Consider the following 24,316-nt stretch of genomic DNA (forward strand, 5'->3'; position numbering starts at 1 on the left):
TAAAATGGCAACCCAAATCAGCCAGAATATTAATAATATTATTAATAATAATACATTGGCTAATTGCCACTTCTGAAGATTCCAGTATTTTTGGAGTTGGCTGTGTATTCTTAATAAATATGTGTGTATGTGTCTGTGTGTGTGTTGATCATTTCAACAAAGCATAACAGATGGTGAATCAGGAAACTGACAACAAAGCAAACATCAGTGAATGAAAAAAAAATCCCCATCCATTTCACTGCAAACTGCTGAACAAATAAACAACAGAACATCATCTTTTTCTCAGATGTGAGGTTTTTAATCAAAAAAATGTAAGAATTCAATAAAGTAAACCAAATAAATAAGAATGAGTTCCACTCCGATCAATGTTTATAATAAATGCCACAGGATGAAGAGTAAAAATAAGGTGCGTGCTCTGAGGCCGTCAGCAAACTGAGCCGAAGGAGCCTGGTTCCTGCCTGTGGAGACAGATACGTTCTGGGTTACAATGACAAATGGCATGAATACAGCTGTGCTATTACACTAAAAATAAAAAAAAGTAATTTGGTGATGGTCCCTACTGCTTTCAGAATACGGTGTAAAAGAGTGGAACAGAAAATAGTCATGTGGGTTATTTTTAGAGGTGTTTTATCTCCTGAAGATCAATCTGAGCTTGTTGCTATTAAAATAATTAAAAGAACACATCACCCTGAACACAGGGGTGAATAAAAAGGAGTAGGATCCAAAGAGTATCCAAATAGAGTCATGCATAATGCTTAATATTCACTATTAGCTTATTTATTTTTACTTTACAGTGCCCATATTAGGGAGTAGTTAAAGTATATCTGGATAGGTATTTAAAGTCCATTCACTCCACAAAGACCATATCAAACTAAGCCCAGTTTAAATTCATCATGGTTGTGATGTCACACTGTAGTCAGACAGCCATTTAGATTAGTCTCCATTCTCACTGAAGTTATACTGAATGAATAGCTACTTTAAATAGCTTTATTGAATTTTGTGGGAAACAGTGCTGTTCCTGTTTGTCAGGAAGTAGATGGATAACTGCAACCTTCCCAAAGACCCCCTGCATTTTCAGATTGATCTGTTTTTTGAGGTCCAAGGCCATTAATATAAATAAGTCTTAAAGGCATAGAAACAGAAGTAGTTAAATTATAAGCCAGTTGTAATTCTGTTGTTTTTGGTTTGACCCACCTCTGTGTCCAAGCATCACATCACCTTCATACTGTGCCACGCTTAAAGCCTGCTTCTGTCCACTGTCCAGTTCCTCCCACTGCTCCTCTGTGACAGCCCAAGCCTGGTCAGCACTGAGCCAAGAAAGCTGAGTGGCACTAAACACCACCTAAACAAGCACAGCAACAGTGTGGAATGAATCCATTTGCATTTTAGGTTGGAAAAGCCTACAAGCCTTTAGCATAAAGATTTTACTCTAGAGGAGTTAAGCAGCAAATGTGAGACAGCTCTTTATTAATACGCTTAATTATAGAGGTCCCAGTACGTTTGGCTATTACCATAAAGTATTGATCTTTTAGTCATCTCCAGAACCTAAACCTTTATATTAAAAGTCATTGTTTATAGATTTCTGCTAGCATTCCTGTGAGATTTCCCATGTTATCAATCACGATAACACCCTCCTGCCTCAACAAGGTGCTCCCCATCATTTAATATGAAGCTCTTACAGCCATCTTTCTAGCGGGGATCAGAGCTATCGCTGCTGGGGTCAGTCCTTCTATTTGTTCTTTTACAAGAGCAGACAACACCATATCGTCCAATCCAGCTAGAGAGAGAGAGAGAGAGAGAGAGGGAGAGAGAAAACACATCATCATTAACAACCCCAGTTCTGCCAAAAGGCATTTTCAGATTCCAATGTTTACTTCTATATTTACCCAGGAGCTACAAGGCTAATGTAGCTAACAACAGCTACAACATTCCCCTTAGTTACACATTGTGTAAACTGTGTGCCTAAATCAATAAAAAATGCCTCTAAATGTATAAAAATGCGTAAGGATTAAAAGGTTTGTTGTATGTAAAAGTCTAGAAACATATATCACTTGTTAGCAAAGTTAGCTTTGTAGCTCCATAGCTAAAACTAAAGATACAATCTTCACACTTGATACGCATCTTGAAAGATGGACTATGTTGAAGAAAAGGGAATATTTTTTTGGTCAAAACATACCTTTAAACATAATAACAATAATGAAATACTGCTTGGTAATTTTAATCTTATTTATCTGAATGAGTGCTTGTTTTTAATGCATATTGACTCTAATGATGTGTTGAAAATTACCTGCCAGAGTCCCGATCTCAGTGAAGACCTCCGAGCCCCAGCTGCTGACCGGGCCAAAGCCCAGAGGACTGGAGAGTCGGGCAGTCAAAGCTTCAGTCTGCTCTTCAGAGCAAGGCAGGACCACCTCCCTCAGAAATAAAGCTGCCACACTACAAACACACATCACAGGAATGTGGAACAGAATTGATCATGTACAGTGTATATGGTCACATACAATGTATGGACAAAAGTTTGTAGATTCCCACTGCTAAAGCAAGGGTATCACTAGAGAATTTGTCCCTCATTGATAGAGGAACGGCGGCATGGTGGCGCAGCAGGTAGTGTCACAGTCACACAGCTCCAGGGACCTAGAGATTGTGGGTTCGATTCCTGCTCCAGGTGACTGTCTGTGAGGAGTGTGGTGTGTTCTCTCTGTGTCTGCGTGGGTTTCCTCCAGGTGACTGTCTGTGAGGAGTGTGGTGTGTTCTCTCTGTGTCTGCGTGGGTTTCCTCTGGGTGCTCCGGTTTCCTCCCGCAGTCCAAAAACACACGTTGGTAGTTGGATTGGCGACTCAAAAGTGTCCGTAGGTGTGAATGTGTGTGTGTGTTGCCCTGTGAAGGACTGGCGCCCCCTCCAGGGTGTATTCCCGCCTTGCGCCTAACGATTCCAGGTAGGCTCTGGACCCACCGTGACCCTGAACTGGATAAGTGGTTACAGATAATGAATGAATGATAGAGGAACAGCATCCACACTTTTCTAGGAAGATTTTACACTACATACAGGAACACTGCTGTGAGTAATTGATTGTAATCGATTTAGCCATAAGAACTTAATAATATCAGGTAACGATGATGGATGATTAGTTATAGATCACAAACATCAAACCTATTCATAACAGAAAGCTAAGTTCCACTGTTTGACACCTCAGTGCTGTAGTGCCTTATATCCCTCTAGCCAACATCTGGCACCGAGCATGGAGACCTAAAGCTAATGTGCAGCTGCTCCAAAGAATCACATTTGATTGGCCATGGAATGTACGCTGTGTGTGCACAGTTGAATGTCTGTGTCAGCAATCAGTGCATGTTAAAATAGCGTAAATATTTGGACATACGTAGTTTTGGAATCATAGCCATTAAAAAAAGCCATTACCTCAAGTTGAAAGGGTCCAGCCGGGAGATTTCAGACAAGCTAAAGCCACAGAGCAGATGACCGAGAGAAACCAGCTCCACCACTCCAAGCTCTTCTGGCTTCTGTTTACGACGTCTCATTATTCCCTGCAGAGCCGCTCTCATCTGGAAAAAACCAAGCGCTGATTTCAGTGGTGACTTTTCAATCAGAACGTTAAAATACATCTCCGCGTAATGTTAAAGATAGGAAAAATCATGGCATCAGGCATATGTTTAAGCAGAAGCAATCATTCCCAGATTCTACAGTGGTTAGTCGTAAAAGACGTGCAATAAATATATTCAAATGGAGGCACCAGGGACTTTATATGGTTCAGTTGCATTTGTTAATCAATGCTTTAGTTTGGAGTAGGTGAAATCATTCGGTTATAAAATGAAAGACGGGGGGGAAAAACTGTAACCCTACAAACACTAAGCAAATGGTGATGAAATGTGCTATGATGTACTAACCTATAATCCACCAGAGAGTTTCCAAGCCCTCAAATGTAAATAGTGCAACATATATCTAGTCTGTCCTTTCGGACATTAAAAATACAGGTGCCAGGACTCACTTTCTTTGTGCTCCACTCCCTGAAGCTCCCGAGACGAGCTACCATGGCCAGGTCGGACAGGTCGGCAGCCTGTAGCTCCCTCTCGCTCATCTCTGTCACGATACAGCCCAGCTCAAGCAGCTGCTCTGGCTTCAGAACCTTCACTGGCTTATACAGCTACACACAAAATAGAACCAGAGGCCAAAGGTTTGTGAATAAATGCAGGTAAAAATTCGGATATATTCGTTAGTATATTGAAGCCCTATACAGCATTGGTTCTATGTGTTTGGAGACTAACCGGTCTTAGTTCTGCCCACAGTGCTCCTCGTTGCTCAGCGTCCAGTGAGACATCCTGACCCATAAACTCAACACAGTCCTCTAGCTCCTTTCTTTTCATCCGGCTCAGCTGATACCAGCGCCAGGCCGAGGGAAAGGTCCCTCTGACGTCAGCACAACTCGGAGTTGGCTCTGTGAAACAGGTACATTTACATTTATGGCATTATCCAGACTGACTTATAATTTTAATCATTTTAAAGATGGAGGCAAATGTACCATTTGGAGTCTGAGACACTGACTCTATCCTTTAAATGAGACCATTTATAATCCATGGAATGGGCTCCCTATTTAGTGGTGGGTGTGCTATGATAAATCCTGTCCACTAGGTGTTCTTCCTGGGCTCCCCCTACAGTTGCTGAGAGTAGTTCACGTTTACAGCACTCTACTGAAATTGAAGGAGAGTGTTAGGTAGGGTGACCAGACGTCCTCTTTTACCCGGACATGTCCTCTTTTTTAGACTTAAAAAAATGTCCAGGCGGAATTTCACAAACGTCCGGCATTTTGTTTTTTTAGAGCTTAACATAGAACTTCGAGAAGCGTTTTGTTCACAAACTAGTCCCGCCCTCCCCTACTCCGATTGGTTCACTTGAGTGAGAAGGGGGCGTGGTGAAGTAGCCTAAAATCTTCTGATTGGACGGTCTGACTGTAGAGCTACCGTTATTGGTCGATAACCTTCTCTGTAAACATTTAATTGGTCAGTCTGCACATCAGTAGTCCTTGTTTACGTCAGGCAAAGCTCATGTACCTACCCTCATCTCGAGCAGCTGTGCCGAGACGTGTCCTCTTTTACACCATCTCAAATCTGGTCACACTAGTGTTAGGGGGAGGGAGGTCGTGGTTTCCGACCCTCTCCAAAAGTTACATAATTCAGTTCCTGCAGTGCTGAGCCAGAAGTAGCAAGGACAGAGGGTTTTTTCTGCCTGTTACAGCTCAGTGAAGCATCACAATAATTTTAAAGCTGTACTTTTAAGGTAAAATTAATACCTAGAGTTGCTAACAGACATGGCAGACTGAAGCCATAATCTTGTCTCACCTCTCCTTGTCCATCTGCGTCCCTTGACAATCTTGTGTATGAGGCTGTAGATCTTGTCATTTAACCCTTTCAGGTCGCTGCACACTTTGCCGAAGGCAGAGTCTTTCCAGTGCCACTGACTCTGCAGGATTTGCTCGACCGTGTCTCTGCCTAAATCATCCTAACAGAAACACAGTCTTCTAAACAATGACGCAACACAGTGCAGACTGGCTGAGCTTCTATAATAAAACGTCTGTCAAATTTTTACAATTCTTACCAGGGGTAAAGACCGTATCTGCTGGGACGACAGGGTAAACACAAGTCTTCCCACATGTTCAACATCTCCCACAGTCCAGAGTTTTGGCTCACTAGATCAGATAGAAAATAAATTATGTGCTAATCTACTCAAAAACCCCTCTACTCTTCACTGCCGATGAACCTGGTGAGTTTGGTATGGACATCCAGAGAGGCAACAGTCTAAGCATCGTCCCTATCACCAATAGACTGCAGGTTTATATCCAGGTCATGCCTCAGCCAGGGCAAGCCCCACTATCCCCTTCACTGCCTAAAAAGTTGACTAGCACTGGTATCTTTCACCAAGGCAATGCATCAAAGGCAGCTCGAAAAGAAGCTCTGGATTGGCCTCGTGTTTCAGAGCAATGTGTTCACCTCTGCATTCCCAAGGCTGGTGTCACTGTGTGTGACTGGGGGAGGCTTGGTGAATGGGTAAAATTTGAGACAAATAATAATTGGGGAGAAAATATGTAAAAGACTGGAGATAAGCTAATTTAAAAATAAAGATCTCTAGATAAACACCATTGGGATGAGTTGGAGTGTCAATTGTGATATTCAGAACTAATGACCAGACATCAGCCCCTGACCTCAGTAATATCCTCGTGGCTATATGGAGTGTAGTACACAGGGAAATGATCTCACCCCAGCATGCTCCTCTCTGTAAGCAGGGCTCCCATTTCTCTGATGGAATCAGAAGGCATGCAGTATTGTCTCAAGTCTTCTAGTCGCAACTTCAGAGCTTCTCTGTCCATCTGGTCCAATGCATCCTTGTCCAGAAACAGCAGGAGAGGACCCAGCAAGTCCATGGAGGCCCCAGAAAGACGGTCTTCAGAAATGCCCTGAGGGTGAGGTCAGGAAATGCTTCAGTGAAGATGAAATAAAGGAATATCAATGTTGACTCACTCAAAAGAGTTTGGGTTCGCTTGGCTAAATTACTGTCAGATGAATCCATTTGTAAGCATATTGATTTGATTCAGTTCAATCAAGATAAGTAATAGAGGAGTCTCGGCCCGTGTGCTTTGATGCATACAGTAATGGAATTTTGACAGAAACAGATGCTGAAAAGCCTGGGGCGTACATTTTAATGAATATTATATACTCTTATTGACTGCAGGAGTGAGTCTCTAAACAAGGCGTTAATTCGGCCGTTCTCCAGCAGAATGTTCCAAGAGCTATTTCTCTTACAAGGACGTCGATAGCTTTCTCAGCCAAGGCCATCTGCTTGTGTCGCGGAAGCTGCAGGAAATCGATAAAGTGTCGCCGGACGTGCTTCAGGACGGCCATGAGTGAGGCGTTGGACAGACGCTCAATCATCATCAGCCTGTGAGACAACATAGGACAGAGAGTGAGGCGGAAGAAACCACACTGCAAAAAAATATGTCTCAGAGAAAGAAATCATCTTTAAACTAATCTATATAAATCCAGCATTTCTCATTTTGTGGCTCAAGATTTCAAGACTTATTTATGATTCATTTATCGAGATTTTGCTGAGATCCTATGTCTATCTAGCATAAAGCCAAATATTATTTTTAATCATCTCAGCAAGTTCAAAATGAGAAATCTTTTATATATCACTATATTTAAACTAAATTACTTGCTGCGATGTTTTATTTTGCAAATGCAGATAGTGGTACATCAGAGGGAAAGACTGATCTTACGGTAATCCTGCAGTAAACGAAGGGCTGAAGTTATTCAGTTCCAAATTTGGTCTTTTCCAGAGCTCCTCCACCACACATTTCCTCTGTGGAAACATGATGTTTATAAATTTTCTCAAGCACAAAATGTATTGACACATAATTCTTCCCTCAGGCCTTCATCCGTACAATGATGTTTGCTTAGTCATTCATTTTAATCATTAATTAGCCTGAAAACTCCTCAAACCGACAACCATGTGGCTGGTAAAACGGCTATTAAAGCCCAGTTTCACAGCGCAATAATGGTATTGGCGTGCTCATGTCTCATTTGTTATTCTCCTTCAAGCCAAAAAATGTAAGCTTTTCAGTGGTGTCATTTGTATCAAACGCTATTTTCATTGGCAGCGCACTAGACTTTGCTTTGGCACTGCTATTGGAAAACAGTAGAGGCGAGTTATTTTGAATTGCTAAGATTGTCTGAAACTTGTCTCACACATTCTCACCAGAGCTGGCCTCAGTCCTCCTGGCAATTCTGTGATAAACTGCAACAATTCAGAGAAGTCTGATTCATTGGCCCAAAGCCGTAGCCTATTACAGCTCATGCCACTTGCAATGCGGCCCAAATGCCTGTGAGGGAGAGCAGGAAACAGCATAATACAGCAGCAGACCTTGTAGTAAACCAAACGGTGTCAGGATTTACTCTACTGTAACAGGTCCAACAGGGACACGTGGATAAAACAAATTGTTGACCGATTTTTCTACATTTCTGAAATAATCTGCATAACTCAGTCATGAGAATGTACACAGTCTTGTTCAGAGTGTTTCGATGAGAAATGCTCCATTCCAGAAGGCAGAATTTTTCATAGGTGATAGGAACCAGGGCGGCATGGTGGCGCAGCTGGTAGTGTCGCAGTCACACAGCTCCAGCGACCTGGAGGTTGTGGGTTCGATTCCCGGTGACTGGAGTTGGTGTGTTCTCTCTGTGTCTGCGTGGGTTTCCTCCGGGTGACTGTCTGTGAGGAGTTGGTGTGTTCTCTCTGTGTCTGCGTGGGTTTCCTCTGGGTGCTCCGGTTTCCTCCCACAGTCTAAAAACACACATTGGTAGGTGGATTGGTGACTCAAAAGTGTCCGTGTGTGTGTATGTGTGTTGCCCTGTGAAGGACTGGCGCCCCCTCCAGGGTGTATTCCCGCCTTGCGCCCAATAATTCCAGGTAGGCTCTGGACCCACCGCGACCCTGAACTGGATAAGGGTTACAGATAATGAATGAATGAATGATAGGAACCAGAGGTTCAAACTGTTTAAGGATACTAAAACCAAACGTACCTCACAGAAAGCTAGTGCAAGACTTGGTTACAATTACGTCCCCAATTTAACACATTCATCCATTCACTAAGACACACACCTGTGGACAGGTTCACACACATTCACATTCTGCTGACAATCCCAGTCAATCCACCTTCAAATGTGATTTTAGACTGTGGGAGGAAACCCATGTAAACACAGGGAGAACACCTCACACTCCTCACATACTGTGACCTGGATGGAGGATGAATGGATGGATGTATTTGTGTCATAGACATGGTGACCACTGCTCACAATCATCTTCACTGTAAGGAGCGTGCAGGTTTCTCTGCAATGAACCATTTCACATCCAACCACTATGAGATTGTTTATATCTCAGTCACTGAATTATGGAGCAACTTTGAAAAATCGGTGGAAGTTCCCTTTAAAAACCACTTCTACATCAAAAAGCAATCAGCATAATAAAATAATAAAGAAAGGCATGCAGCAGCCTCCTATCACTTACAGCACGGTCTGTCTGGTGATGTTTTCCGTCTGCTGGATCATTTTGAAAAGCAGCTGAGCCTGTTGAATGAAAAACTCGAGGGGTTGGATGGAAATCAAGATCGAATGCGATACGGCTTTGGCCGAGACAAAATCACTCTAATGCAGCCATTACTAATTCATATTCCCTTGTGGAGGCTATTGTCCTACAGTGAGGGCAATTTGCTTGAAGGCAGCTGCGGGGCACTTCATATTAATTTACTGAACAGCTCACCTGTGGCAGAACCAATGAGAGGCCTCAAATAAATGTGACATCAGCTTTGTCTGGCCAGTAAGATTTAGTGTTATCATTGCAGCCAGATTAGAGTAATTGCTTGCAATAAATTTTTGAGGTGCAGGGGATTAAATAATGTATTAAAGAGTATATTACCTGCTGGGGGGACCAGGCCATGTCCCTGTAAACAGAAATGTGACGAACGACTGTGGGTCCATTGAGTTCTGAGGCCAATTTTTTCAGGGAAATGACAGGAAGAAGGCAGTGCAGATATAGTGTGATATTTGATGATGAATGCTCCAGAGCCTTTAGATCAACACAAATGATGAGTTAGTCCAGGTACAGACTGTGTGTAAGCAAATCCAAAATTTGGCCAATCAGCTACCACTGTCAATCAGGACTGACTTTAAAATAAGTTACTGAAATCACTTGTTCAGTGCACGTGCACATTAATGTGTATATCTTGAGCTCCCAAACCCACACACTGTTTTTGTCTGCCAAAGTCAGAAAATGAACTGGGATAGGACAAAACAAGTCATTCTGATTTTGTGCTGCTTCATATGTTAAGGGCAGAGACTTTAGAATTGCCCCACCCCCTCATCTCAGTCTCTCCAATCATAACGCTGAACCAGTGTTTATCTGAGAGCGCAAAGACGAGGAGAAAGAGAACAGAGCGAAAACGGCTAAAAACCAGAGCTTCTGCTCCTCGCTCCTCACTGCTGTGCACTCAGGGTCGGGGTGAACAACGAGCGGCTCATTATCATTTAAAGAAACAGGCGCTGAAACCAGACGTTCTGAACAGGGCTGTTTAGAAATGCTGCCGTGGGGTTTTATCATTGAGGTGTTTTGATAAAAGCAGGTGAAAGAAGATTCATTAAGACCCAAAACCATGTTCCTTGTGTAGAATGGGGAGAACATGCCCCTCCACACAATCATTATACAAAAACAAATCTGCAATCACAGCCAAAAACACCACCCATTCCCTTAAGGATTGGTTTTAATGATGATATCAACTATGTTTACCTGCTTTAGAGCTCTGTGGACCATTGCTCGGTGTGCAGGCTGCAGGTCAGTCAGCAGAGAACTCCAGCATGTACAATCAGAAGTCCCCATCATGTCAGGGCCACTCAAGTTTCTCAAGAAGGCCGGAGCCAAACCTGGCAATAATGGCCTCAGCCTGCATAATGTGTTGGCGCTGATCTAAACAGGACAACAGAATGAATACTGGTGTTCTGGACTTTCAGTTCTGTTGACACTGTCACAACACTTACATTTGATTCCTGGGATATTTTGCTGAGGATCTGGAACGCCTGGAATGGAATAACAAGTCAGGATTAGACGGAATATAATTGTGCTACAAGTTCCTACCCTTGTAACAGTGTCCCTATGTTCTTACCTGTGCAGGTGGAAAAATGGGAATGCCAGGCAGAGTGAAAAGTTCCAGCAGTTCAGATGAGGAGAGAGACTGATAGAATGAAGCCCCCAGCTGAGGTAAGACCCCACGCAGAGATGCCAGTGCAGAAGAGGACAACACACTGGAGTTGAGAGATTTAAGAGCAAGGCCCAGCCAATGGGAAAGCTGCAAACACAAGAGAAGGTGTGGGACAGTCTCTAGACATAATCAGTAATGGCCTTGACATTTTCTTCCTCATATTTTCTCATATTATTTTCTTAATAAATAATAAAAGACCACAGGTTTTTGTGATGTCATGAAACACAATGCATTTGAACTAGAAATTATTAATTATGTGTTATGAGAAGCACATTACCACCCCCCTGTGGAGAAGTCCCTAAATGTGTGTGAGTATGTGAGAAATAGCACATAACGGTGAGTGAATATGTACATGAGTAAGTATGGGAGTGAGTGAGTGATGGTATATGTATGTGAATGAATGAGTGAGTATGTATGTGAGTATACAGTTCAGTGTGTGAGCATATATGTAGGTGAATAAGTGAATGAGCCAGTTTGCATATGTGTATGACAGAGTGTGTGATTGAGTGAGTCCAGCCGGTTCCATTAGGTGCCGGTTCCCCTCCGACACCAGGACATGAGGATTATAGTGAGGGTTGTAATAACTGCACACGCTCACTCTGCTGTTCGCACTGAGATGGCCCTCTGAGATGCACTTTGCAAGCTGCTGCCACAGAGCCGGAGAGATAGGAGACGTGGAGAGGAACCTGTGAAGCTCTTCTGAGTTCAGGTAACACATCAGGATGCCCAGCCTTTGGAGGAGAAAAACCATCAGCCAATTGTAATACCACTCTTATTCAAATGATGCCTTAGCAAGTGAAATCCTTTCAAATCCAGGGATTATTCCTGAGATTCCTGCTGTAAGAATAAGATCATTTAACATGTTCCTAGACAGGTCCTTGCTTGTTTTAGGTCACTTTGTCCAGAGAAAGGGTCTTATTCACTGGCAGATCATTTGCAATGTTTACAAAAAATAATGAGAATATTATTATTATTTATTATTATTATTATTTTTTTTTAAAAGCAATGATGCATGAAGAGTATGAAGTTAGCAGCCCGTGGTGAGGGGAGACGACACTTTCTGAAGGTAAAAGCACTTACAACATGTAAAACTGTATAAACAAGTTCAATAAACGTACAGTATTTTTACTCATCATCTCGTAATGATAAACAATACAGATACTGACTACATTTAAGGTGTTTTCCCTTGTTAAAACAGCTGTTTCTTAGTTTCTTGAGAGTGGATTACCTCAATATTGTTTCACTAGTGAGATTCTTCCTCTTGCTGAAGAGGGTGCGAAGGACGTGGCGCCCCCTGGTGGCATCCAAGCTGCTGTTCGCCAGAAACTCCACTAGAGGGCCGAGCTGTGTGACACATATCCACGTTTAATTTTAATCTCTAGGCCTTCTGAAGACACGTGGTGTCTTATGCAAAGGTTTGGGCAACCTCTGAAGTTAAAACATCATGTACAAAACTTACAGAACATAACAGACGTTTATTAGTAAGTGTTGGTGTTTTAGTGCATATGTATATATTTATTTTTTAAATTAATTCTTTAATTTGCTTTAAAAATAAAAAATAAAATGAGGCATATACATTTCCCTACAGAAGATGTGCTAACTGATACAGTGTGTCCAAAACTTTGTAGACTCATCCAACATTTCCATAGTCATTCTATAGTATCCATTAACAGCCTCTTCTCATCTGGGCAGGTTTTACACTAGATGTTAGAACATTACTGTGAGGATTTGATGACATTCTGCCTTAGGAGCTGGAGTAAGGTCAGTTACTGATGCTATGATTGGTTCTGGATCACTCACTGGCTCCATCACTCCATCACTCCAGAGAATGCAGCTCCCCAGACAGATGTGTGTTGGGTTTAAAGTCCTGCAGTCAACCCTTGGCATTAGGCATAGTTTTTATGGCTTTAAGCTCATGTGCAGCTGCTCCTGAGTGTCCTATTTAGTTTCCTGCTTTTGTCAATTATACAAGCTGCGTGCACCATGGGTGCATCTTAATGTGGGTGAATTCAGTGATCCACAAATGTCTGGACAAAATCCACTAATCTCATTTAACGAGGGGTGCCTAAACTTTTGCCCAAGACCATACACAGCATCCATTTTGATTTGTTACCAACCTGCTGAGATGTCAGCTGCTGGAAGCGGCTGACCGGAAGGTGTGGCAGCAGGGGAAGAATGGAGGTGAGGAAGTAAGGTGGCCAGGTGGGGACATCTCCAAGCACACTCGACTGTAAGAGGCGCTTTGCAAAAGCTTGCTTCTGTAGAGACTTCATCTCCGAGCTGTGTTCACGAATCGCCATCAGCCTAAAAGACAGTGGTTTGGTGTGAAATGGTTTACTGGAGAGTAACTGAATCTTTACCAGTAGTGGTGGGAGTACACAGGGGTCACAAGGTCTATCACAAACACAGTGTTTTATTTACTCTCCACAACCTTTGGTGCTTCTATAAATGACTTTTGAGTTTTAGATGGAATGATGATGGTGGTAATTTTTTGGTAAATCTGGAATCATAAGCCCTCCTCTGGGACTATTTGGCCTGGGTATATTCCCCTGCATGTACCTCTCCATAACTTTCTTTAAGGAGCTTTTAAAGGCATTAACCTTTTATGAGGTTATGATGTTTCCATTGACCACCACTGAGTTTCTCTAGAACAGAGCATTTCATCTTCAAACAACTCTGTGTCCAAAGAAAAGAATATCTCTAGAATAGTAACTTTACTATAGCAGGATAAAAGCATTCTTAACTAACATTAGAAGTCAATGTAATTTTGGAACATTTCTGTTCGTTCATTCATCATTAAATTTTCATTTACAATTACAGCTGCTTGGTTCAAATAACGTAGTAAACTAAAAATGGAGATATGTGTTTTTCTTTGGACAGCAATGATGAGGAGTTTGGTGTGTTCTCTCTGTGTCTGCGTGGGTTTCCTCCGGGTGACTGTCTGTGAGGATTGTGGTGTGTTCTCCCTGTGTCTGCGTGGGTTTCCTCCGGGTGACTGTCTGTGAGGAGTGTGGTGTGTTCTCTCTGTGTCTGCGTGGGTTTCCTCCAGGTGACTGTCTGTGAGGAGTGTGGTGTGTTCTCCCTGTGTCTGCGTGGGTTTCCTCCAGGTGACTGTCTGTTAGGAGTGTGGTGTGTTCTCGCTGTGTCTGCGTGGGTTTCCTCCGGGTGACTGTCTGTGAGGAGTGTGGTGTGTTCTCCCTGTGTCTGCGTGGGTTTCCTCCGGGTGACTGTCTGTTAGGAGTGTGGTGTGTTCTCCCTGTGTCTGCGTGGGTTTCGTCCAGGTGACTGTCTGTGAGGAGTGTGGTGTGTTCTCCCTGTGTCTGCGTGGGTTTCCTCCAGGTGACTGTCTGTGAGGAGTGTGGTGTGTTCTCCCTGTGTCTGCGTTTGTTTCCTCCGGGTGACTGTCTGTGAGGAGTGTGGTGTGTTCTCTCTGTGTCTGCGTGGGTTTCCTCCGGGTGACTGTCTGTGAGGAGTGTGGTGTGTTCTCCCTGTGTCTGCGTTTGTTTCCTCCGGGTGACTGTCTGTGAGGAGTGTGGTGTGTTCTCTCTGTGTCTGCGTGGGTTTCCTCCGGCTGACTGTCTGTGAGGAGTGTGGTGTGTTCTCCCTGTGTCTGCGTTTGTTTCCTCCGGGTGCTCCAGTTTCTTCCCACAGTCCAAAAACACACGTTAGTAGCAGGGCTTAAAAGTGTCTGTAGGTGTGAGTGTGTGAGTGAATGTGTGAGTGTGTGTGTTGCCCTGTGAAGGACTGGTGCCCCCTCCAGGATGTGTTCCTGCCTTGCGTGAGTCCGGGTAGGCTCCAGACCCACCGCAACCCTGAACTGGATAAGGGTTACACACAGTGAATGGATGAATCAATGAACAATTCTGATGTTAATCTCAAATATAAACAAAAATCACTTCAAACTGATTATTTGGATGTAGATGCAGAATCATTTCTAAAATACACTGACCACACAAAAGACCTATTTACTCAGTAGTGAAATATAGACAATAAAAAAAGGACATCAAGTTATTTTGTGGTCTATTTATGTTTAAGAATAACCTGAACATTTTATTTTGGTCAAAATATAGCATACTTTTCTGAACATTATCACAATCAATAATAATCCACTGCAAACGTCCAAATCCATGCAAGCAACATTACATTTGATATTATTATGGGTTATGTCGAGTTTCCTCCACTCACACACTGTCGTTGACCATCAGTGATGCAGGTAAACTCATTATGTCGGACACAGACATGTATGGGATGAACTGGGAGAGGTCGACAAAAAGCTCCGGGGTCACACGTGGGAATTTGTGGATGAAGGCTGCGGTCATGGTCTCCATGGCCTCCTGTTCCTTTGGGGAAGTCTTTGGATGACCACAGGAAACAGAACAGAATTGAATTTATCAGTATGTGTGTACAAACCCTTTCTAAAAGAGCTGACACACTGGACAAAATGCTGATGAAAACAGAAGGCAGTGATTTATAAATCAATTAAATGAAATCAGAGCCAAGACAAGATATTTCATGTCCTAATTCACATTCCTAATCACACAGAGATTATTAAAAAATAAAAAATATACTTGTTTTGGGTTATTTTAAGTGGATAAACAGTTTTATTCCATTAGCAGATTATTCACTTTAGATCTTAGAACTAGCAAATATATTATCTGTCAATGATATAAGATGAAACTCATTCATTCATTAATTGTCTGTAAGCGCTTATCCAGTTCAGGGTCTCGGTGGGACCGGAGCCTACCCAGAATCACTGAGCACAAGACAGGGACCGTCTCTGGACAGGGCGGCAGTTCATCACAGCACACCATAAGATCAAATTAGATTCATTTTTAACACTTAAAACAGGCTACAATTCTTCGAAATCATTTGAATAATTATGTCATATGCTTACAACCAACTTCATACATTCATAATCATAATCTGTGATATAATGGCTTCAGCTAAAATGATTTCACTGAATAAGAAGTCATTTCTGCTGTGTTTATCTCTGATCACCTGTATTTTTTCCACTTGGAGCTGGTCCCAGCTCTGATGGACATGAGAGAGGAACCTTTTAACTGCGTCTTTTTCTGCGGACAACACCAGAGAGCGGATCCTTTCCCTCGGCATCTGGAGGTATTCCTAAACAAGCAGAAATAAGGAGAGCAACCATACTCCAATACTGTATGTGTTTAAATCACTTTGACATTGGTTTAAACTGAAATGAATTAGTGTACGTGGTAACTCCACCTATTTATACATATACAAGATGTAAACAGTGTCTTTGAGAGAAGTTAGATGTGAAAAGCTACAATCTAGAGGAACTTAAAGAGTCAGAATTGTTCTCTAAACCTAAGGACTAATAGTAGATCTTGGGATTTTGTGGCTTAAATTCTTTTCTACCTGTATTAGAAATCTGAGCGCAGAGGAGTTGTCCTCCTTCTGAATGAGATCCCACAGAACAGGCTGTGGAAAAAGAGAGGAAGAAGGGAGAAATAAAACATGAAACACACTGATTATTTCTAGGACAGCACTGCCAAATATATTCTTCCATAATGCACTATACAATACTGGGCAAAATCATCAAAATCAAGGACCACACTGTTTTTAATTTAATGTCCAGTCAAAGTGGCTATTAGTTAATTAAGTTTTTTTCATTCTGCAGAATTAGACAATAGAATACCACACATGATGCTACTGCTTGCAATGCATGCTGGAGCTGTGAGGGCACAAGCTTACAGGGAGCAGCCAATAGGCACAGCCCCCCTCCCTTCACAAACAGCAAGACTTGAGGGACTTTAATGTGCTGTGGGTCGTGTTAAAAGAGGATCTGTAGATTGTGGTGGGTGTTTGTGCTGCAGCACTGCAAATCATTCTGTAATAAAACTTGAATTATCTAGAAAGGATGTGTAGTTCGCTCCGGGTGACTGTCTGTGAGGAGTGTGGTGTGTTCTCCCTGTGTCTGCGTGGGTTTCCTCCAGGTGACTGTCTATGAGGAGTGTGGTGTGTTCTCCCTGTGTCTGCGTGGGTTTCCTCCAGGTGACTGTCTATGAGGAGTGTGGTGTGTTCTCCCTGTGTCTGCGTGGGTTTCCTCCTGGTGACTGTCTGTGAGGAGTGTGGTGTGTTCTTTCTGTTTCTGCGTGTGTTTCCTCCGGGTGACTGTCTGTGAGGAGTGTGGTGTGTTCTCCCTGTGTCCACGTGTGTTTCCTCCTGGTGACTGTCTGTGAGGAGTGTGTTGTGTTCTTCCTGTTTCTGCGTGTGTTTCCTCCGGGTGACTGTCTGTGAGGAGTGTGGTGTGTTCTCCCTGTGGCCGCGTGGGTTTCCTCCGGGTGACTGTCTGTGAGGAGTGTGGTGTGTTCTCCCTGTGTCCGCGTGGGTTTCCTCCGGGTGACTATCTGTGAGGAGTGTGGTGTGTTCTCCTTGTGTCTGCGTGGGTTTCCTCCAGGTGACTGTCTGTGAGGAGTGTGGTGTGTTCTCCCTGTGTCCGTGTGGGTTTTCTCCGGGTGACTGTCTGTAAGGAGTGTGGTGTGTTCTCCCTGTGTCCGCGTGGGTTTCCTCCGGGTGACTATCTGTGAGGAGTGTGGTGTGTTCTCCTTGTGTCTGCATGGGTTTCCTCCGGATGCTCTGGTTTCCTCCCACAGTCCAAAAACACATGTTGGTAGGTGGATTGGCGACTCAAAAGTGTCCGTAGGTGTGAGTGTGTGAGTGAATGTCTGAGTGTGTTTGTTGCCCTGTGAAGGACTGGCGCCCCCTCCAGGGTGTATCCCCACCTTGCGCCCAATGATTCCAGGTAGGCTCGAGACACACCGTGACCCGGAACTGGATAAGCGGTTACAGATAATGAATGAATGAATGAATGAATGAAAGGATGTGTAGTTGACAAGATGCTGATACTGAGAATATTTACAGTACACTAGACCATTTAGATTAGGCATCTGGATTCATGTTTTTTAAATTATTAACTTTTAATTACAATTAGCTTTGGATTCATATGACCATATGTTAAGACTGAACTGTGGATAACAATGTTATAGAGTAAATATCACCACTTACGCTAAAACAGCTAAGAAGGTCCTCCTTAACTGAAGGGTTGCGCTCTCGTCTGAGGAAGAGACCAACGGTCTGGAGCACACTGATGGATGCGTCTGGCCTGAGAGTTGCCCAGAAAGAGGCGTTGTCCAGGAGGCTTGATAGGAGAATTGCTTGGCCAAGACTTTGGCGTACCTCACGTTCTCCCTCATCTAGGCCTGCAGAAAGACCTACAACAAAGTCCAGCACTCTGAGCACATAACTTACTGTGGCCAGCCAGCCCACACGTTCGTCCATTACATCTTCACAAAAGCTTAACTTGTACAGCGCCTCTTGAAGGATGGGTATAGGGTTTACACAGAGCTGAGAGGTGTCAAAGTCATATGGGGCGGGCAGCATGTCAAATAACTGCTGGAGGACACATTTGCCTTGCTTTGATTCCAAATTGTGGTTGCAGTATTCAAATAGGAACGGTCCCTTACGGACTAGCGAGAGGTACCGGGTGGGATTCTTGCAAATGTACTCCCTCAGGCCTACAGTATCTCCACAGAGTTCCAGCAAAGTTGAGTTGGTGAAATGATCTGTGGTCCAGTTCAAGAAGTCACAAGCCTTGTCCTTGGGGTCATGGAGGGACTCTTGGGCCAGAACTTTAGAGCAGTATTCTGCAGCCCAGCCATCGCTGGGTAAAGATGAGGAGCTGTTGCCGCACAAAGCCAAGATCAGCGCGGAATCATTGGGCAGAAAACACCGCCTAAAATCATGCGCACTCAGAGATCTGGTGCTAAGCATTGCTAAGCAATCCTCAGTCGCATCGCTTGCAGAGCTGGCAGATACATCAGCGGAGAGCTGCAGGCAAAGGTCGTCAATGCTTGACTGGTTGAGGTAGTGGTAATCCTTGGAAAGAGAAGCCTGTGAAAAGGTTATAAGTAAAGAAATCTTTTGAAGAGAATTGTTTTGTCAAGCATCATTTCTTGGCAAGTGAAGTCATCTCAAAACCAGTCAATATCTCTAATATTTACGCTTACACCTGGCACAGGGTTTACCACTGGTCTGCTTCTGCTGCCACAGATCCAGCCCTGCAGACTCCAAGAAACCCATAAAAGGGGCTATGCCCTTAAAACATTCATTTTCACAGAGTGTAAGGCACTCCCTCGCTTAAAGGCAAGACTGCCCTGTCCATCCAGATTAGAGTTTCAGGTTCTTCATCACCTTGTTCCTCCACGTTAGAATCTCCTCTCATCAGATGTTCCCCCTGAGTTTCTGAGTTTCAGAATTCCTCAGGGTCCAGGAGGCTGGGGTAGTGTAAGCAGACCAGTGGTTCCCCTTGAAAGCACATTGTGTCAGACGCTCTTATTCAGAGCTACTTACTGGTTTGTTCACATTACACAAGTAGGTGTAGAGTGTGATGTCTCTACCTAAGCTGGGAACTGAACCCCTGTCTGCCATGTGGAGAGCAGCGGTGTTATCCACTACACAACACTACCACATATTTCTCATTTTGATTCTGGAGTGAGAACAGATTTGTAGAGATTCTTTACCCTTAAAAAATATAGTATTATAAAGAAAGATATTATATTTATCAAATATATAAATATATCAGATAATGTCTTGCACTGTGTAGTACCTGATGAGCTTGCTGGAGCCAGAAGGAGGCGTTGGCACATACTGTGTTATTGAATTCCTGTGCAAAGAATTCACTGCACACATGTACCCACAGGTAGTCATCCTCGGCAGCAGAGAGGTACCACGCTGCATTGGAGCAGCTGATCTGCAGGTCAGGACCTGTCTGACTGACCCCTGGGTCCAGAGTAGCCTCCTCGCCATCAAAAAGGTTACAGTAGAGGAACACAGTGAAATTGGAGACTCCGGTGAGGCCAGGTATAGAGGCGTTACAGACGGCCTCCAGGATCTCTGAAGCTAAGAGGTCTGGCTCTGTTTGGTCAGTGGACATCTGCTGTGGCTGAAGCTGGAGAAGTCTAGATCTTTTCAAAGGTGGCTCCTGCTTTGAAATGACCTTGTCTTTAGTTTTATCCACATCTGAAGATGCACAGGTCATGAAAGGAGGCCTGCTGGGTAAACCATGAGAGGTGAAACCCATGGCTTGAGCATTCCACGTCAGATTATGCCTGATTCCCCTGTGTGAGAAATATATTTATTATTGTATTGTTGTTAAGGCCAGAAGCACAGATATTGTTTAGGAAAACCAACTTATGTTTTACACACAGTTTACAGTAGCTAATACCTCATTAGCTTTTCTTGACACTTGTATAAACATCTATCCAAAAATGTGTGTTAGTGTTGGTGGTTAAAACAATTTAACTTAAGTTGATGCCTGTTGGAATAAGCCTTCATAAATGTTTACGTTGGCTCTGTCTGTTGTCATAAAAGGCTTATGTAGTTATCATGTGGTCTTTTAAATTAACACCAGCAGAAAGCATTACCAGATGTGTTTTTCCGTGCTCAGTATACTCACCACAAAATTAACTGCCTCAGGTCACCTTTGAGGGAAAAAAAAAGTGGAAACTGGAATGAGTGAGCAGTGTAAGTATAAAAATCACTGGCAATAGTGCAGAGTTGTTGATGAGTTTTGGAAAACAGAGAAGGGGGCTTTATACAAATGGCCTCAATGTAATCGCATAGCTGGGCTCATAATGCCAGGGGTGTATGGTTACTGACATCAACAAAAGGGCAGATAGATTAGCCAGACCATAGGATTTAGAGTAACAAGGATCTATGTAATGACTAACATGGCCATTGTGATTTTACAGTGAGCTCGAGCGGTAAAGGCTATACTGGATCATATACACCACAGTGTGCAAAATCAGAGCCAGTCAAAATGCCCTTTATAACTCAAGAGCCTGTCCACTATTTTTAAACTTCATTTTTCTTTCAGAAATATTTCTACACCCCTTTAAAGTTCAGTCTTAGACATGGGTGGTATTTTCTTCTTCTAACCATCCAGTTAATCGCAGACAAATTCAGTGCAGTAGAGGTCTGGCCGTTCAAGTTAGCGACCGCCATTTGCTTTTTGGTGTATTTCTTTTTCTCAGTAAGGGCTTCTTGACTTGGGGAGCATTGTTAGCACTTCTGTACTTTCTGCACAGTACTGCGTGTATATGTACAGTATATGTACAGTATATGTACATAATAAACAATAACATTAATCTACTTGCCCACAGAGCATTTTCCCTGGAGGCTGGACTGTGGATCCCCTGCCATACCGCCAAGATCGTCCAGTAGTGCCATGGTCACACGTGACACTTTCCTCCTCAGATTACTGTACACAGTGCTGCCCACTCTGTGCAGGAGCCCACGCCTTAGGCCATCAAGACCCTGCAGGAGAGCTGGGTTATGCTCCGAAAACTGTGCTGCCCTCTCTCCAGCGTTTGACCTCGACAAGGCCTGCAGGAGCAGCTTTTGAAGAGAGGTGAGGCTCTCTGTCTTATGGGACGCATTGTTCAAATATAGCTTCTCCTCCTGTAAGACTTCAGGGGGAACGCTAAAAGGCTTAAAACGTCCTGTTGAGGGAGAGCCATCCCTGTGGTCAGCAGCCACACTTGCAGGATGCAGGTTCACCACAGGTTTCCAGTTTTTAGTTTCCAGAAATGTAAGGAGCTGCTGCAACCAGCTCAAGTTGAAAGCACAATCCGTTCTTCCTTTCAGAACACACATAAATCCCTGGAGACCAGCACTGGCTTGACCATAGGTCCCACTGACCAGAGCCTGCAATGCCGTGTCAAGCAAAGCACTAATAGTCTTCCAGTGCTGGGATACGAAAGTCAAGATAGGTCTCTGAGGCTGCAGCTCAATGAGGGTCAGGATGCTCTGCACCAGCCCCAATAGTCCATCCCAATGTGGGCTTCCTCTTAGCGACAGGAACAGATCCTGGAGCTGGAAGGTTGGCCTAGGAGGAATCCTCCCACCCCCCTGCGGTGTTCTCCCATCAGAATGAAGGAAAGACAGCAACAAGTTCTCCCAAAACTGATCATCTCCAAAAGGCTGACCATGATCTAGCTCCGTGCTCATCTCCTGAAGGTACGTGGAGATGTTGTAGAGAAATCCTGAGAGTCTGTTTCGATTGAGTGGCTTTTTAAGAGATTGTATGTCCATAGCCTTCTTGGGCAAAAGTCCCAGAGACTTGAGACTTTCAACAATGCTTTTTACCACTGAGTGGATTTTCTGATCTTGTATTCTTTCTGGAGGAGGTTGCTCTCTGCGGGGATACCATCCTCCACCCTTCCGCCATATCTCCACCAGTTCTTTTATTACAGCTTCCCTCTGGTTCTCTTTTGTACTTTCTGAAATAAAATATGTAGAGAATATGCAGTTATTGACTGTTAATAACTAGTCCACACCAGTCATATAGAAACAGCCACCACACTCTTTACACAAAAGCCAGTTGATTTTTCTTACCTCCTGAAGTGATTGATACTCCACCCAGTATGATAATCCACCACATTATAATTCCAATCTTTCCCATTCTGAGCACCATTCCTCAGGTTCAGATCAGTTTTGCCGAAGTCATGCTGCTGCCCTTCGACAGAGCACCTGCTGCAGAGATCCTTTAGGAGCCGCCGAAGATGCTGAAGGAGTAAAATGTCACACTGAGGAGTGGATATAAAATGTTAATGACTGCTCACTGTCACTTGACTACACTTTCACAAAGAAAAGCCACCGGCCATAGGTTTGCCTACATTCATCCTTAGGCTGTATGTATGCTCTCAGTTACAATAGGTGTCACATAACATCAAGTATACATTCAAAAGCATCATATATATATATATATATATATATATATATATATATATATATATATATATATATATATATGTGTGTGTGTGTGTGTGTGTGTGTGTGTGTGTGTGTGTGTGTGTGTGTGTGTGTGTTGACATTTTACAAGCCTCGTCTGCACTTACTTACCTAAAGTCATAGTCCATGGGTGTCCTTTAATGAAATGAACATCAGTATCAACAATTCCTTTATTTCTTCTCTCTCTCTCACTCTCACCCTCTCTCTGTCTGTTTCTGTCAGCGAGTGTCACTTTTTCGCTCTGTTCCCCTCCCAGTCTTTCAGATTCAATTGGATGCACAAAAGCTTCAACTGGAGCCTCAGGTTTCAGTGCCATCCCTGCAGTACGTGCCAGCTGGCTGATGTCTGCGAGGAAAGGATGGAACCTTGAAGATGATGTATGAGACAAAGCAACTTTAAGAAGCTCTTTTATTATATTAATATAATGGTGAGAAATAAAACAGTCTGCTGAAAGTTGCAATATGTATCAGTTTCTCAGCTGAGTCCTTGTGCCAGAAGTTGTTTTTTTTTTTGTAAATGAGCTGAAATATATGTTTTTTCTTGTTGCTGAGAGATTTTTTTTTTGTTAAATACCTCTCAGAATGTACAAACATGGACTTGTTGGCCATTGGACATTAAAGGTGGGTTGAATAGTGAGTTGACACAGTGCATACGTTTATCTACACACTGTGCAATTAATCCAACAGTTTTAATGCTAAATGCTAAATGTTAGCAGCTTATATAAGAAAAGCTAACTAGCCAACTAACTAATCTTAACGTTGGTCTGTAATGTTACTTATAATTATAAACAATTCTGAAATTATGTTCAGCAAATACATTATCCCAGATGAAATATACTTTCCCTCCGACAGAAATTATTTCAATTACCGTAGATACGTTCAAAAAGCATCAATATGTTCCAATTCTGAGAACCATTTTTTATTTGTTGTTGGTATCATCAATCCCAGTGACTTGTTTTTGTGTCATCTTTTCACAGGATATAACTTTGGACAGTGTCTTTGAGGGGATTGTTTTACATGATGAAGTGCCAGGAGGTTTCCAGCAGCCGTCATAATACAAGAGCATGGTTAAATCCCCCAGCTCCAGACAATCAGGCCCTTCACTAATGTACAGAAACATCTCCCTCATGTCTGAGTGCTGTCTGCAGGGCCAGAAACCTGAGCCGCAGCAGTGAAAGGGCCAGTACTGCCTCCCCACAAGCCCTTTAATTCTGGGCAGTGTCACACGCAGCGGAACAATAACTTCCTCTTGTATTATTGATGCCTCGGGGAGCGGCGCTCACTCAGCAGCATGGGGCTCAGTTGGCAGCAGGAATATTAAATGAGAAACTTTACTCTCCCTACCTTCGCCTAACTTCACCCACATGCTCATGCTCTTGCTAAGACCAGGACCTAAATGTTAATAAAAGCTTTGTAGGTGCAAGGGAAGGTGCCTTGCAGAGGTCATCTGCTCTGAAAAGACTTAGTCCAGCACAGTTCAGTGACCCCCCTACACAAGCACCACTGATTCAAAGTAGCAGTTAACTGCTTGGTTTAAAGGATGTGCTAAGGCAAAATTATCACCAAACTGCACAGGACTATGGTGCTTCAAAACCAGAACTTGTAGTTGAGATAGCGTGAGCAATACCATTGTCTTCTTCAAAGTAGTGTGGGGTTCAGGCAGGTTGAACCCCTTGTCTAGACTCCTAA

The 24,316-nt window shown here is 43.3% G+C and overlaps 1 protein-coding gene across 1 annotated transcript; it reads right to left on the reverse strand.

Annotated features, from left to right (window-relative positions):
- Positions 1 to 299: 299 nt before the first annotated feature.
- On the reverse strand, positions 300 to 22,749 carry LOC136672064 (stereocilin). Its single transcript, XM_066648006.1, has 28 exons — positions 22,740 to 22,749; positions 20,993 to 22,117; positions 20,293 to 20,317; positions 19,444 to 19,954; positions 17,844 to 18,728; positions 16,194 to 16,256; positions 15,822 to 15,932; positions 14,994 to 15,160; positions 12,926 to 13,112; positions 12,037 to 12,152; positions 11,407 to 11,539; positions 10,713 to 10,895; positions 10,588 to 10,626; positions 10,340 to 10,516; positions 9,065 to 9,123; positions 7,760 to 7,883; positions 7,281 to 7,363; positions 6,808 to 6,943; positions 6,265 to 6,461; positions 5,606 to 5,696; positions 5,350 to 5,509; positions 4,279 to 4,448; positions 4,002 to 4,157; positions 3,416 to 3,558; positions 2,288 to 2,436; positions 1,680 to 1,777; positions 1,195 to 1,342; positions 300 to 458 (listed from the first exon to the last, which is right to left on the reverse strand). The coding sequence occupies exons 1-28, from the start codon at positions 22,747 to 22,749 to the stop codon at positions 370 to 372; spliced, it is 5,535 nt and encodes a 1,844-aa protein (XP_066504103.1). The 3' UTR covers positions 300 to 369.
- Between the last annotated feature and the right edge of the window lie 1,567 nt (positions 22,750 to 24,316).

Source organism: Hoplias malabaricus, chromosome 16 (genome assembly GCF_029633855.1).
Source record: "Hoplias malabaricus isolate fHopMal1 chromosome 16, fHopMal1.hap1, whole genome shotgun sequence".
Lineage (NCBI taxonomy): Eukaryota > Metazoa > Chordata > Actinopteri > Characiformes > Erythrinidae > Hoplias > Hoplias malabaricus.